Source organism: Eutrigla gurnardus, assembly GCF_963514095.1.
Source record: "Eutrigla gurnardus genome assembly, chromosome: 7".
NCBI lineage: Eukaryota > Metazoa > Chordata > Actinopteri > Perciformes > Triglidae > Eutrigla > Eutrigla gurnardus.
Genome location: NC_139921.1, coordinates 30,182,316 through 30,199,106, shown reverse-complemented (window position 1 = coordinate 30,199,106; position 16,791 = coordinate 30,182,316). Strand labels below are relative to the sequence as shown.

The 16,791-nt window shown below is 40.6% G+C and overlaps 1 protein-coding gene across 1 annotated transcript; it reads left to right on the top strand.

Annotated features, from left to right (window-relative positions):
* The first annotated feature begins 9,096 nt into the window (after window positions 1-9,096).
* Window positions 9,097-14,772, top strand: mbip (MAP3K12 binding inhibitory protein 1). Its single transcript, XM_084013555.1, has 9 exons — window positions 9,097-9,251; window positions 10,254-10,370; window positions 10,580-10,780; window positions 11,348-11,444; window positions 11,777-11,845; window positions 12,264-12,416; window positions 12,782-12,879; window positions 14,357-14,395; window positions 14,485-14,772. Exons 1-9 carry the CDS (start codon window positions 9,132-9,134, stop codon window positions 14,590-14,592), a joined length of 1,002 nt encoding a protein of 333 aa, XP_083869681.1. The 5' UTR covers window positions 9,097-9,131; the 3' UTR covers window positions 14,593-14,772.
* The last annotated feature ends 2,019 nt before the right edge of the window (window positions 14,773-16,791 follow it).

Sequence of the window (16,791 nt, the reverse complement as noted above, 5' to 3'; positions counted from 1 at the left end):
ATATCTTGTTCAGAAAAACCCAATGTAGTTATGTATGCAGATGACTCGACTTTGTTCTGTGTTTCACCAACATTAGCGGAGCTGAGCGAGAATCTGAATGTTGTTAAGTAGATTTTCTCACCAAAACAACAAACTAACTTTAGTCATTGCTGTTTTGAAACATTTGACACAATTTTGTTGACCTTTTCATGACACCTTTGACATTTTCTTGTCTTATTGATAATTTGTTTATCAATAAGTATCAATTATAAGTTTGATTCAAAATATTGTTTTTGTTTGGACCTCATAAAGAGTAGTGACCAAGCTAATCCAAATATAGATGAAAAGAATGAATATGAAAAATACTGTATTGAAATTGCTGGGGGACAAGTCACGGTAACATATTATATATATATTTCTTCTTCATTTGTTTGTTTGTGTGTTTGTCTTTGACCAAAACCTGCTTCATGGTTAAAAAGAAATACCATGAATAATAACAAAATAATAATAAATAACAAAAATGAACAGTTAAGTGGGGGGAAACTTGGGCCACATGTTCCCCGGTCCGTCATTCTCCTGTGTGAGTGAATGGACGGTATGTCTCTGTGCACACTCAAAATAATTCCTTGAATGTTGCTACACAATAAGCAATCAAGATCCCCCAAAAAGACATTTGACAGCTTAATGGGTTCAGGCTGCAATCAGAAAAAGAGCAAGTCCATTTGAACCTGAGCATCACACACACACATATGTATGTGTGTGTGTGTGTGTGTGTGTGTGTGTGTGTGTGTATATATATATATATATATATATATATATATATAAATAAAGGTGCATTTAACTCACAGTGAAGGCGCACATAACTGCAGGTTGGTGAAAACACCGGGTCGAGGTGGATGTAAATAGTGCTGTATATTAGGACCTGTTGAGACGTCCATGTTTTGTTCGGCGGCCGGGGGAGGGGTGATATTTGGCCCCGTATTGAAATATGTCATTACGAGGAATTCATGTGACACAAAAGGGGCGACAGTCAAAAATTGCCCCACTGCTGTTCAGTAATTACATAGTTTGCCCTGGCAGCGGCTCCGGGCAGGTGGCTGGTCCATCATGCAAATTGCTCGGCTTTGCCGACATAATTAGCCGCCGCGCGCCGCTTAAATTAACAATTAGCTAACGTGCAATTCTGCTACACAGCGCGGTAGTTCGGCTTGTTTTTAGGCCAATTGTCACTGCGTGTGAATGTACGGAGCGAAGTGAGCGGAAATGGACGGAGTGAGGATGTATTTCTTTGGGTTATATATCTGTGAGTCTGCTGCACGGAGGCATGCTCGTGTTAAAGCACGGAGGAGGCTGACAGCTCCATAAAGGGGGAGTCCGGTGTTGATAGTGACATGACAGTTTAACAGAAAACAGCGGTCTATCTCATGCTTGCGTCCCACAAGTCTCTGCTTTTCTAACCTCCCCACTGACCCCCCCTGCAGCCGGCGTCCCCCACCCCTCCAAAAAAGCTCTCTTGCCTTACCGCAGGCCAATCACGGCCCACCCACTCTCTCATTATCTTCGCTGCCCTCCGACATGACACGGGAACAAAGTAGACATTAGGCGACATTAAACCCAGGGATGGGAGCCGTCAGGAACCCGTTATCTCCTAATGAAGGAAAACACATGCGGAGCGATACACACGGCGGTAATCAATAGGGACAAAAAAAGGGGGAAATGCAAATCAATTAGAATCCTTGTTTGCTTTGAAACCGTCGAGTCTATTTCCATTAATTACGTGCTCATTAAAAGTAATTCGTCTGGGCTACACAGCAACAACAGTTGTCCTTTTTAAGGAGTGATGGACAAGACCCATGGCTGAGGTCCAAGTCCACATTCTTTAAGCATCTCAGTCCAAGGCTTTATTTTGGAGCAACATGAGTTTGAGGCAGCTCATCTGAATTGATCTCAAAATAAAGAAAGTCACGTGTGTACTGACGTAAAACCTCCAGGAGGATATTGACACTCATTTGTTTTAGACTGATTGTTATATAAGAAGAGGCATGCACTCTGTTATAGTGTTTTATTCAAACGTAACGTCCCACCATCAGTATCTTACCTTTTTTTACACAATCAAAGTTTTTTTTTTTTTTTTTTTTTTAACCAAAGGCCCACAGCCTCTTGTTGGTTGCTATAGCATTTTCAAGCACCATTCTGCTGAATCCCAACCCCCACACAGGCCTGCATGCTCTGCACACTTGTAATAAATTAGCCTCAAGTGAAACGACTAAAAGAAACGAGCTGCACCAAAGCTGGACAGGGACACTTTACTGAATCACATCTCATGAACATGTTCATGTTTTTATTTTTATTAGGTATTATCTTTCAGCGCGTGTCCTCTAACTCGAACTCCGCTGTTATTGCGCCTCTCATCCGCCTGCTGATGACGAATGTTACGCAATCATCGGGTTTTTTTAAATTACAGTCGACAAAATCTGTAGGCGGCTGGATGCGTCTCGTCCTCCTCATCCTACAAGTGCAAACATATGCGTCTGCGCCAGAAGAGCGCTGATTTGTTTGATTAATTAACACCCCCCCCCCCACACACACACACAAAAATGCCCCCTAAAAGCGCACGTCCACAACACCAAGTTTAGTGGCGAACGAGTGGAAATTCGAATTAACCTCTTTATTCTATGAGCCCCATCTTTGCCAAATTGAATGCAGATTGGAAATAATTTTTCAGCTCTTGACTGCAGCTATCACGGCTCCCCACGAATTGGTTTGTGCTGCCGTCACACGTAAATAAAGGCATTTAAGCCTCAAGGAAAGCAATCCTTCAAATGATTGCTTGGATGGCTGTCAGTTAAGGGACACTGTCTTAATGTGGATCAAAGGTAACAACATTTATATTGAATTATGAAATATTTCCTTGAACCTTTATAGTATTTCCTACATGCCAGACTTTTGTCTTTTCAGTAAAAAAACACACCAGCCAGCCATGAATGGCTAATAGATTACCTTATCAGCATTTTGCCACTGCAGTTGTATAATTTGAACAAACTTAAATACCTAAGGATACATACAAATCAATGTCTTTAACAAACTCTATTTGCTCTCACCACCCACAGTGGTTTCCCAGTGCAGGACAAGTGCCTGCTGTGTTTTGGCAGGAAATCAATACAGGGGTGGGGGAGTTGGGGGGGGTCTGTTCTAATCATCTGTACATTTACCATCACAATCAACAATCAAAGCCAAGACCTGGATCTTTATTTGTAGGCCCGAACTGAACAATTTCCCCACTGTGAAAGGCAAGCTAAATTAGAACCCTGGGTTCCTGTTGGTAGCTCTTAATGGCTCTGATTTGTGAACTGCTAAATGAGGTTATGTAAATTGATCCTGAATGTGGGAAGAGGCCCCCCAGGTGACAGGTGCAGTGGGCTGAAGGCGGGGGCAGGAACGGTGTCATGAAATGAGATTTGATACGGCAAGATAGCTCCACTGAGAGACAGATTTACAGGCTGAGGGGAGTCAGATTTGTCAAACAAAGTAAACAAAAATAATAATAATGCCAGAGGTGGGAGTAACTAATACATTTGTACTCAATATTGAAATACTTAAGGCTTTCCATTTTACTTTGTACTTCCACATTTCAGAAGCAAATATTGTACTTTTAGTCCACTATATTTAATTGAAACATTTTATTTTATGTTTACATGTAAATTAAATAAACTGTACATGGAAACATCTATGACTGGATATATTAAATGATAATCAATGACAATATGAAACAACACATTTGTAATATACTGTACATTAATCAACACTTAAAATATCCTTATATCTGCTTATAACTATATTGCATAATAAGATAAAATGACTTTATTGCTCAAACATTAGATATATGATGTATGAGCTTGGTAGGTTTTTTATTCTATCATATTATATAATATATATTAATACATATGTAGTTAAAATGATCTCCAGCTCGACCAGCTAAAATATTAAAATGGTCCTTACAAATTAAGTTATAAAAAAATACTTGATACTTTGATACGCCTGCTAGAACCTCGGCACTTACAACCAAATTCTATACACCAAAAATATTTACAGGCCTTTTTGTACATTCAGTGCTTCTTCTAAAACTCCCGATGCTGCTTTCAACAACATCACATCCATTTATCTCATGTATTGATGGGCACATCCGCTCTGGCAGGCGGCCATGTTTCGTCTCCACAGACTGAGGATGTAGTAACAAGGGAACCGTCAACACACAGCCACTCGGGGGAGCAGTGAGGGGGGACGCATGCACTTCACTCCGGCCATGGAGGCTCCGCTGCAGGGAAGACTGACCGGTCCTCAGCCACTTCCTTCCCTTAGTGTCCAAGGAAATAAGTGCATTCTTTTTGAGGGGCAAAGTGTCTCAGTAGCGCCCCCTACAAAGAGGTTTCACATGTATGAAAGTTGGTAGGCAGGTTCTGCGTTTCTGTACTTCAACAAACTCCAGTTCAAATTGGTCAGCACCGTCTAAAGACCTTTGTGATGAAAAGTTGTCCAACTTTTTGTCCACTATTGTTGCCGTAGTGTGGTGACAATAAAACAAAAAGCCTTTTGTCATAACACTGGAAGTTCTTCTTTCTGATAAAAGTGGTAGAGTGAACCAAGACAGTGACGTTGCTGCTTGTTAAACCGAAACCCTGACATCAGGGACACTAAAACATCCCACAGATTTTTATCAGATATTACATCACTATAAAAACCAAATTCACAGTCAAAGCCACATAATGGAAAACCGTCTGAACACAGGTTGTGAAAAAACCTCTGGAATGGCTCCACATGTGCGAGAGAAGCCGCATCGAGTGCCAGTGGCTGTGCATCTCCCTCCTCCTGATTGGAAATGTGTCGGGACCAGCAGTGTGCTGTGGTAAAAGCCTGTTAATAACTTTACGAGGATCCTTATTGCTTTGTCCGTATCATAAACGCTCTTCACAGTCAGAAGTGCTTTAAAGCAATAACCCGCCTGCCTACTCTCGTGCCTAAATTTGAGCGGAGACCACATTGCACAGGAGAGTAGGGTTCTTCTCCCCGTCACGTGACCTCGGTGAGATCGTGGAGCCGTAGAAAACGCTTTGGTCGGCATGCCTTTAGTGATTGACAGCAATGTTGATCAGTTGTCTGTTGGTCAGTCAGTCCACTTTGATCCAGATTAAAATATCTGAGCAACTTGGATAGATTGTAAGGAAGCTCTGTATAGGCATTCACGGTCTCCAGAAGATGAACCTTACTGGCTTTCATGATGCCCTCATACATCATCTAGCACCACCAGCATGTCAGCATATTTCTGATGTGAAGATTTTGCTGTACTTTGTGTTTAGCGCTAATTCGTGAATGCTTGCAAGTTCACGTGCAAAATATGTCAACAACTATTGGGTGGATTGCCGTGTGTCTTGGTCCACAAATCATGTCCCCGTCAGAAGTAACTGCAATAACGTTGGTGTTTCATTACTTTGGCTTCTAACAAAATACCTGGAGAGAAACTGATAACAATGCCATCAGCCTCCACATGCTACCAACAGGAAACTAAATGATAACGACGACGCCTGCTAAACATCAGCAGGGTGGCTTCGTCAGTGTCAGCATGTTGACATGACGTTCAACTCAAAGGTAACTAAAGTACCGTCTCACAGAGCTGCTAGCGTAGACTCACCTTCTTCAGTGAATAATGAAATATAGAGCTGCAGGAATGAGTCCTAACCATCTCAATGTGTTTTTATTATTATTTTGGTTAGATACCTGAAATTCGGCGGGTCTGTGGTTAACACACAGATATTTAAAGGTTTTTTTCAGTAAATATCCTGTGATTTTTTTAAAAGGCAGCTGCTAACAAGTGGCAAAATGGGACTACAAAACGTCCTCACGCTGACCGGTCCACCTGTACGGCCTTGTTGTGCTACTCACGCTCACGCGAGTGCAGTGATGTGGTGTATTCATTTAAAAGCCCAACGTGTGATCACCAACATTGTGTAAATGGACTTGTCTGTTTGCCACTGAGATCATTTTCTGCAATAATCTAAAATCCAGTGTGAAAGATTCCATCGGCTCTTTGTCAACCAACGCAATGCTTCCGCGATTGGTCTACAGAAATACAACATCGCTGCGACACTCTAAGCAAGCATTCAATATATTTGACCATTTTATCCACTGAGATGTTTTCCTTCCTGGTGAACAAGTGGTTCTCTTCTCATGGTAAAAGACGATTGTTAAATGACATTGGTCAATAGGTATTAAAAGCAACATCTCTACAAGTTCAGCTGCCGGGGGGGAGGAGGGGGGGCACAGGAGGGTCTCAGGGCCACAGGAGAGGAATACATTTAATTATTCTCCTCTCAGTTAAACGAGACAAAAACCTTCCCACTGCAATCCACTTGCCTCTCTACATTGTGCTGCCTCTTTCTCCTTCTGGCCTTTACTCCGTCTCATGCTCTGTCAACGTCACCTGCCACCGCGGAGCAGACGGCTCCAAGCCGACCTCTCTGCTTTCCTGCAGGTGGCTGATGGGACTGAGGCAAGAGGCCAACAATCCCTCTTCACTGACGTCCCTCCAGCCAGCCAGTGCTCCCCGTATGCCACCGTGGCCATTCTTGTGAGCCATGACAGATTATTTTCACACACGACTTACTTATGGAGACCCCAAAGTTATCTCGGTGTCCCCCTCCTATTAAGACTTTAATAGTTTATTCAGAATGTATAGTGTTTTTTCCTATTTTTCATTTTTATGTTTTGCAGACATTATTCGTCTTTGAGTGCCACTCATTTCTCTAGTGGTTCTTTTAAAGAATCTCAGGGTTACATATTTGAAAACGTACTTCGCCTCAAAACCAGTCAAGCTAATATAACAATTCCAGATACTCAAAAAACGAGGCTATATTTTCTTTTACATACTGTTTTGCCTTTTATGATATAAAACATTATAGAAGCCAGATGATATAAGGACATTTAACCTTTTTATTTCTGTATTTATATTTTTCTGTTTTATTATACTGACTTTGGCACAATTAGTACTTTAACTTTTTGATACTTGTTGCTTCTACTTCTTTACTTTCATTTGAGGATGTGGGACTTTTGTGATTTGACTTGTAATTTAAATGTGTTAAAATGTATTGCATGTGGTTTTACTTATAGGAATTTCACGTTTTCCAATCAAACCTAATGAAGTGCTTTCAAAAACAACCACAAGAAGAGCATGAATGACATTCAAACACTGACATTTTTAAAACACTAAGCACGTTAAATCACAATTCCTGCCAGCTTGAAGAGCTTTGCCTGGCCTGGTCTGCAAATAAAATGAGCATTTTTTTTGTACATTTTTCAGTGTATCAAACCATGTCAAGCGTTACAGTTCCCTTCCTGCTTCGGGGGGTAAAATATCACCCAGAGATGAATTAACTGAAAAGGCTTGTCTTCAGACCCCTTCCTAAAATGATTAACCCTTCTAGGGAGCATGATTGAGTTCTGAGTGGTCGCGCTTTCTCATTGCCTGTAATTGTTCTTTTTCTGTTGTTACCTTCATCAGTCTCTCTCCTCATTATATGAGAAGGGGAAAATGTCTGAATAGAGGAGGGCTATTTTCCCACAGTCACTCAACTCAGAGAAATCCGCCATTGTGGGCCAGTTTCCCATCCCAATGCCCTGCTGCACAGTCCGCCGCAGTCTGAGGGACAATGTTGGATAATTAAGTGACCATTCTTCCTCCTGTTTGAAACGTAAAATTATGGACAATAAAGTTAAATGTGGCACCAAATCCAGTCCAGCCATATCCAGCTGTGTCGTATTTGACTGCAGATAACATTTGAAGTGATAATCCTGAACAACATAATGTACTTTCAATATAATGTACTATGTAAGTTGTATCCTAGGTGACTACAGTCAGAAGATAATTTTCTTATTTGAGCATCATTCATCTTGTATTGCACCAATTACTGGAAGGCTTTAGTGTGCACCAATCTATGAACCCACTGAGCCTTTTTTTAAGTGATAAAGAGAACAAAGTGACATTATTCGGCTGAAGCCTCCCCTAATAATCATCATTATCTGCAACATCCTGCATTTCTTTTACAGTTATAAGGCCAAGCAAAGCAAATGTATTGAGTTTAATTTGTATATGTGATGGTACATGCATTTAATTAACTGAAAGCAAACTTTAAAAAAAAAAACATTCTAAATAAAAGACATAAAAGCTTAGGGAAATTAATTTAAGGTCATCAGATATAAGACACGGATTTGTTTATCTGGTCATTTGCTCCATGTGATGCTAGTTACTAACATTATAATAGTAAAAGTAATGATCTAATAAAACATAGTATTATATGTGCCATACAGCAACAGTTGTGCAATACATGTATGATTGATGTTTAACTACATCCTTATAGTATAATTTACTATATTATTTTTTGTTTGTTTTAATTACAGGATCGGAGTCTTTTAATCTTCATCTACTTTACAATTATTATCAAAGTCGAAATTGAGAAATGCATTTTTAATCCTTTTAGATCGTATTGTGCACCTATTTAACAATATATTCCGAAACAAATTACAAAACAAATGTATTAATATTCTTTTTATACCAAAGTCCAATATTGTTTTCTTCCTGGAAAATGTGCAATTTCTGGTCTGCACAAGCTAGAGACGGTTCTGAGATACCGGTAGTCTTTTACGATCAAATCAAAATTCCTCCCAACGTTACGTCCCGCCTGCGTATCCTGTTACAATCGGAAATACGTCACGTTACGGAAGATTGATATGTTGCCTCAGCTGGACTGGACAGGCACGCATGGAAACAGCAATCTATAGGAAAACATAAATTGAAGATTAGAAAATAATTAAGAATGCCTATTAGGAAAAACAAATATTTGCAGATTAATTCTATCTTATAATTTAGAAATATAAAACATTAACTAAGACCAACGCCGAATAGAACACAATTTGCTTCATATAAAACCATACATATCGAGTAATAACTATACTTAACTAAAAATACTAACCACGTCAACGGTTGTTAGGTTGCGCATGCGTGTAACCTCACTGTCGTCTCCTGCGATCACGCGGTTCTCTTCCAGCCAATCGGCGGGCAGTATCGTGCAGCGTTCAAGTACTTCTCCGGCCGTAGGACTGCAATGGCGGAGACAATGAAGCGCAGCGGAGCTCGCGCTGCTCCCAGCGAGCCGTGCAACATGTCCAGCTACACGGACTGCGTGTGTGCGATACTGACGCTGTTGTCAGACTTCGGGAAAGAGGTTTGTTGATGTGCTTCGAGCCCCGTGTACTCCCGAGAGACGTCGCAATTCGTCCGTGGTGTTAGTTAGCTACATGCTAATGTTTTTAGCATCCCGGTGTAGCTCCGGGGATTAACGTTCAAGCGGCGCAACAAAGACAAGCAGGACGCAACGAGAGTAGCTGGTAGTGTGGGTCTGACCCGCTCATCGCCGTCTGCGTGTCCAGCCTCCAGCAGCCACTTCGCTTCATCAAGTCAAGCAAACACCACCTGGACTCTGCTGTCACTAACACAGCTTCCCTCCTCTCCTCGCCCTCCCTGGAACCTGTATTCACTAAACGATATATTATCTAATGTTCATCTGTAGGATCGTTTGGTCGATTATTCCCTAGATATACGATCTCCGATCATTTCTCTTGTAAAGCAAGACAAAGAACCCATGGAGAGGAAAAACAAACACGTGTGTCCGCTTTCTTTACACTGTAATTCTGTGTGTATGAATCCCCTCACACCACCTGCGAGTCATCGTGTTTATAACATGTACGAGGGGTGTTTTATATGATGTGATGATGTATTCTACTGCACATTGAAGACGTTGGTACCAGACAATAGCTTCTCTCCATGAATGGGACTAGCAGGGGTGCAGGTCCGATGTCAGGGACACAAAAGGGACTCATACCATGACGCCATAAATCACTGCTGATGTCATCAGTGTAAGAAACCACCCATTCATTTGCATTGTAGTGGGAGACCAGAGATGGAATGTGGAGTCAGACATACATGAACACTGTTCCACCATTTTAATCATTTCTTTTTAGATGGGAATCTAAAATGGGAAGAATGTGAAGTCGTTGTTAAATTCTGAGTCATTTAGGGTGTTTTTATTGGGGGGGATTCATGTTTTTGCACCCATTGAATGTTTATTGAACGTGTTGATTACTGAATCTAACTATGTTAAACACTGAATCTGCTTTACCTAAAGCCTAAATTTGTCTGACTTTTCTTTTTCTTTTTAAATCTAAAGCTCAAATTAAGTGACGCTGCTCTGAGAGTAGAAGTCAACATCGCTGCTGTGGATCTTCCTTCTTCTCCAGATGCTCACATGTACAGCTGTTTGCAGGAGCATATCACAAAGTTACAGGTTATGTGGCCACATTTTTGTTAAATTGCATGATTTTATTGCTTTAACACTAAAAGGGTTTGCTGAATTACTGTTGAACTGATGACCACTACATCATTATTTGATATGGGACAAGGCTATTTAAAAATGTCTCCTACCCTTTTATGCTTTTTCATAAAGGTATTTAATTTAAAATACGTTATTTGTCCCTTTTTATTCTGTTGAAACAGGCTGCTTCAGAAAGCTTAAAGGCACTGGTGGATGCTCATGGTGATGCATCGTCTCCAAAAGACAACACAGCAGACGATGCAGTCACCTCGCCGTCACTCGCAGGGCAGATGGCTGCTCACCGTCCTCCCAGCCCCGAGGCTGCGGAGAGCAAGGCGGCAGCCGATGACGTCATGGTTCAGATCCGAGCCAGGAAGTCAGAGGTTGGTCTCTGTCAGCAGATCTGTCAGCTGTTTTGGGGGTGACATTTTTAGTGCCCTCTTTAGTCTTTGTCGAGCAAATGAATAATCATAAGTAATTGCCTGACGTGCCGCGGTGAAGCAAATGTTTGATGGAGATCTGATAAGCCGAGCTGAGCGGAGAATAAGGGGTCCTTTAGTGCTGTGGTTGGGTAGAACAGACCACATTGCTGGAGGGCTTTGAGAGAGGGCCAGGTCCTTGATGGATTATGAAGTGGATGCTCATTACTCTGAGATTGCATGTGGATGAAGGACAAGAGGCCCCGTTCTGTTGTGCATTTATTTTGGTAGCCAAGCAAACAGTATTCATATTCCATCATGTGATGATTGGCAAGCAATTCAACTTTTTTTGGCTACCTGAAATAATTTCCCGCTACATTTCTCATTCCATGTAATGTAAATAACGGTTTGCCCCAGATCATTAAATAAATAAATAATAACCTTGCACAGAATTGCATTCTTGACACCTATTAATAGCTCATCAATCCATTGTGTCTTATTATCTGTGTTGTTTCTCCGTTGTCATCCTAGATTGAGCGAAGAATATCTGCATTTATGGAACGCAAGCAGATGGAGATCAATGAAAACAATGTACGCGAGTATTGCAACGTGATCGACTGCAATCAGGGTGAGAATGGTGGGGAAGGGGGGGGGGGGGGGGTGGAGAGGGAGCCTGCACACAGATTGCCAATGTTTGGGAGAGAGCTGATTTCCACAGGCGAGAGGTCAGGCTGAACTGTTCCAAGAGTGGGGCTGAAGTAGCTAACACATTCGGCCGCAAAACACAACCAGCTTAGTCCAGAAAAACACGAGACGGAGGGCATTTTTTAAAATTCAAAGCTTGTTCGAGACCAGTTTTAGAAATGAGGACAGGCACTAATAGTCATTATTGTAATTTAAATGGCGTATTTAAAATGCATTGAACTTTTACATTAAATTCTAAAAACCTTTTCTCTACAGTTGACAACAGCTGTGCCAGAACAGAGGCCGTTTTCACTCCATATCCAGGTTTTAAAAGCCACGTGAAAGGTAAGAAAATAAATGTTTGCCACAAATGTCAATGTGACATTTATTAACCATAATCTTTCAAATTGCACACATCATTTTGGAAAAAGTAATAGGTCCTTAAAAGGTTTTTAAAATGACTTGACAACTGACATGTTATGTATCAATTTTGCTTTAATTAATATTGTTACATTTAAATGGCAATCTACATTACATGGATCACAATAAAATGTGTTTCGGTGTCAGTTTCATGCCAGAAATTATTTTTTTAAATACGATCTGAACAAATCAAAGCACCATCAGATTTATCACTGAAAATGTCAAGCATTTTGGGAAACCCCTCTATGTATGTGCATGCTTTGTCCAACCTTGGACCATACTGTTAACTAGCCTGGGCTTAATATCATTGCTTGTTGTTGTGTTCTGTTCCTTGATTGGCTAGTCACACGGGTGGTCAACACTTACGGGCCCCAGACTCGCGGAGGCCAAGGAGAGGCTGGGGATCAGCAGAGGGCTCCGATGACAAGAGACTGTGGAAATGCCGTGATAGAAGAACGACTCCACAACATCGAGAATCACCTGAAACTCCCCACAGGTCAGACAAGGACACAGTGCGTCTCACTACATGTTATTTTACGTGTCTGAAAGGGACTCCATACTACTCAAAGTATTTATTTTCAACATAACTGGACTTTTTCCTGGAAAAAAGCAAACATTTAAATGATAGCAATTTTCCATTGCAATGTATAGGATACAGTGAAATGTCATTATGAAGACCTTGTAGGCTAAAGGCAAAGTATAATTCATCTGAAATAGTTCACTGTTGGTGGAAAGTCAGTGCTCAACATTTGTTAGTTAGTTGTTACCTGATGTAAACCTAGTTCTGCTTCCCTTTAACACGTGTGTTGTATTTGTCATGTAAATGATCAATGATTCAGACCATCGTCTCTTATTGCTTAGTGGGCCCAGTTCCACTGAGTGTCTTCCAGAGACTAAAGAAGCTGGAGGATCGTATCCTGGAGTTGGAGGGACTCTCCCCGGAATACTTTCAGTCCACGGTAATGTTTTTGAAATTGACACACAAAAGCACTTAGTAATTGTTTGTTTAATACACCGGCCTTTTTTTTTAATAAGAGTGTGCTATTTTCTGTTTGAACATATATAATTAAGTCATTGGTACACTCTCCCTTTTCTGTCTGAACTGCCGAGTTTAGCTGCCAGGTTTTATAGAACACACGTTCAAGACCGTTCAAAAGTTGGTCAGATTAAACCACTCTATTTTCTAGTGACTAGACCACCTTTTGATATTTTAGAGGCATATTTTCCCACTCGGTTACACAGTTGTATTGCATCTTAATGTAAATTCTGTAATATCAGCTGGGATCGGCTCCAGCCCCCCGCCAACCTTAACAGGCTAAGCCGGTACGGATAATGATTTGCAATGATTTGACAGAATTTTCCATCAAGAATTCGGCAGTATTTCAGACAATGACTCACACTTTATTGGCGAGAAGCTCTCGCAAATGTATTTATTTTCCCTCAATCTGCATGTAGAATATTGGTTGGCTGCAGGCAAATCATTTCATAATGAAATGTACTTGCTGAGAGTTTTTGAGTGATGAAATGGAGTTTCCTCTTACATGCCCCGATACTTTAACACGTTTGCCTCCTCGAGTTACACTTAAGATGATTTGAATCAGAAATGCAACATGCGTAGTTAATTTACTTTTAGGTCACTGCAGCTCACTTGAGAAACGACTCATTTTTACCTTTGTAGAAAAGCGCAGACTCAAAAGAGGGAGACAAGTCTGTTTTTTTGGACTTCATGTACATTCAGACAGACTTCAGCAGAGTCACACAGACTTTAATTCCCCCCCTCGAAGGAGTCTGTCCAGTGTTTGTTTAGCTGTGTAAGTGTCCTTAAGATGCTGCATGTCTCTTCACACTGGTGTCTCTCAGCACAGCATGCTGCATCTGTGAGTATGCGCCTCTCCATCTGCTTTTGACTCGCTGCATGTTTGTGCGAGCAGAGCACGAGATGTCGAGTGTCTTTGAATAAACGGATGGGACTTTTATATTCAGAGTGCCATTTTTTGGGGGGCAATTTCTGAAAATAGTGTAGTTTTGTGTCTGCTGAAGAGCTGTGCACAGTTGTTCCGTGAATTGGGCAACAACATTTTAACACTGAAGCGTAAAGGAGCAACTTAAAAACAAACAATTCCACAAGGTTTTTACCGTTGGAGTCCAGGATGTATAAACAGTAAACACTTGGTTTATACTCTGCTGTTTTTGCTCATAACAGTTCATCTCTTTGTATTTCATTAAGTAGATATTGGTCATTCCAAGCCGAGGATTTGTATTACAGAACTTCATTGCATTGTGTCTCTGAGTAAATTCTTCTTTCAGCCCTTGAGGCAAAATAAGTAATGGAACAGACAAGTACCTCAGTATGCTTCACAGAGCTCAGGCCAGTTTAGAAATTGCCCTAATTAAAAAGTTCTAATGTGTGTGTGTGTGTGTGTGTGTTTTTGGTAGAGTCACGTGCACAAACGGCCAAAGACATCCCCTGCACAGGTTAGTGGTCGTTTTGTTTCCTTTTACTGCATTTGGTTAATGGAGGGTTTCCTTCCTGTTGATGGGTTGATACGTACTTCGTCCTTCAGGCCTGCAGTCTGACGGAGCTGGATGAGAAGATCAGTGCCGTGAAAGCAGCGCTACTGAAGAGGGTGAATGAATTTGGGCCCGGCTATGGAACAGAGTGTCCACTTTAACATCCTCACACAACACACTGTCTGTTAATGCATCGTTGGTTTCTTTTTGTGTTCCTTGCACGTTCATTTGCACAATTTATGATCAAAAACACATTTCATGAGCTTTATTTCACGGCAACTAAATAGTTTTGCAGTAAACTGAGATATACTGTGCTGTCAATAAAGATGCTTTTTCCATCATAAGAACGTTTCCTTGTAATTTAATTGTTCGTGTAAAGCTGCTAAGGAAGTTTGATCGGGGCCGATCCCTGGGCTTGAGGTAGTTTTGGTTTGTTTAGTTGTTGTTGGCGTCCATCTTGGTTATCCCTTGTGTGTGATTTGCTGCGGCCGCTACATATGTTCGCTTGTGTAATTGCTAGAGGTCAGTTTGTTCAGCTAAACACTGTGTGGTTGCTGTTTGTTTGAGTGAAGTTAGGTTACACTGATCTCTTTTATAGGCCGAGCTATTAGTTCTTATTGTTTGGGCAAATAAAAAAACATTTGCCTCACTGCTCGTCAAAAAAAAGTCACAAAAGAAAGTCACAGTATAGCATGTCGAGTCCTAGTGTGGTGGAAACAGAAAACATGCATCTCCGGAGGTCTACTACTAATTATTCTCTTTATTTTCCACTAACACACCATTTTCTTTCAAAAGCAACAATCCACCAGGACCTCAACGATGCATTAAGTAACAATAGCTGCTGATTAATTGTCAAATTGTTTCACTTCTATTAGATTATACAAGAATCTGAACTTCACCTCAAAAACACAGAAAACAAATCTCATATTAAATGAATTTATCATTTCACGTTTTACACTCTCGTGTGTGTGTGTGTGTGTGTGTGTGTGTGTGTGTGTGTGTATATATATATAATTGAGATGAGCACCTGACTCATCTGCCTGACTGCTGTGTGACTATAATGGTTGTCATTATAAGAAATGACCTGATTACTGCATCTCTGTTTGGGAAACATATGGGAGACCCAACAAACCAGCATTAAATGGGCCGCTGCTGCGTTTGACATGTGACATGTTGAGAAAAAGGTTTTCACGGAGAGCTTTTACCCAACAAGCGGCTGAAGCTACAATTAAGACTTCTGTCTTTTGGCTTTTTTGTTGAGCAAACCTGGTTTCTGTCTTCTTTGGGCTCAAACCTGCAGGAAGACTTAATGAATGACAAATGGCTTTTGATTTATAATAAAAGTTATTGGATATGATATTAGATGACAACTTGCAGGTTATTGAGAACTTCTTATGATCTGTCGATGTAATTATCACAACAATATTCCTTAATAAAGAGTTACAAATACTTATACATGAGACAATATACAACAACAAAAATACTTTGAGATACTGTAAGCAAAAACAAACGGACTTAACTAAAAGAGTCCACAGAGCCTCGACATTTGATTTTACATTAAAAATGTATTGATTTTTTAGAAAGGTTTCATTTTCATAGCACGCTTATAATTACCACGTAAAACTCTCACTGCAAAACTGGAGACATCTTGTGTAACAGCGGAAACAATTCTAATCATACAACAATGCAGAAGCATTTATTACCCCAGTGCATGCTGGGAGGGTTTCATTCGGGTTCCATTTCATTTGAGAGGGTTATTTGAATAAAAACAACTAACTACCTCCTAAACTCTGAAACAGGTCCCACACAGACGCAGCTTCTTTTTTTGCCACGTGCCAAAAAGCGTTGAAACCACTGGATTAATGGTTAACAATGCATCGTATTTCCTGACTGTTATGTAAAGTCGTACACACACAACATAAAATAGACTGGGATCCTTTGAAACATTAGATTATTACTGAGTTTTGTGTATTTTAAAGGCCCTTCTATAATGAGCAGACTTGCACATTAGCTCATTATTAGTGTATTAATGCTGTATTAATTGGCATTACTTCATGCTATATATTATTAAACATTACACAGATAATAAATGTACCGTGACGTCTAATTATAGCTGTCAAATACATTTGGTACAACATTGCCCTCTGAAATGAACAGCGGGTAGAACTATGGAAATAGTCACGTACAGTACAACCAAAGCAAAGTACTTGAATAAACTCAGAGTACTTGAATAAATGTACTTGCTCACCACAGCGGTCTGAGCCAAGGAAGACAGCAACTCCTGCACTTTTCTCAAAGATGCAACTTTAGAAGCGATTTATTGCAGATAACAAGGTCCTTCAGAATGGAGCTCCTTCTCA

Coding starts and splice junctions, on each gene's coding strand:
- mbip (XM_084013555.1), top strand. CDS start 9,132: ATGGCGGAGACAATGAAGCGCAGCGGAGCTCGCGCTGCTCCCAGCGAG. Junction 10,371..10,579: donor AGCATATCACAAAGTTACAG/GTTATGTGGCCA, acceptor CTGTTGAAACAG/GCTGCTTCAGAAAGCTTAAA. Junction 10,781..11,347: donor TCCGAGCCAGGAAGTCAGAG/GTTGGTCTCTGT, acceptor TTGTCATCCTAG/ATTGAGCGAAGAATATCTGC.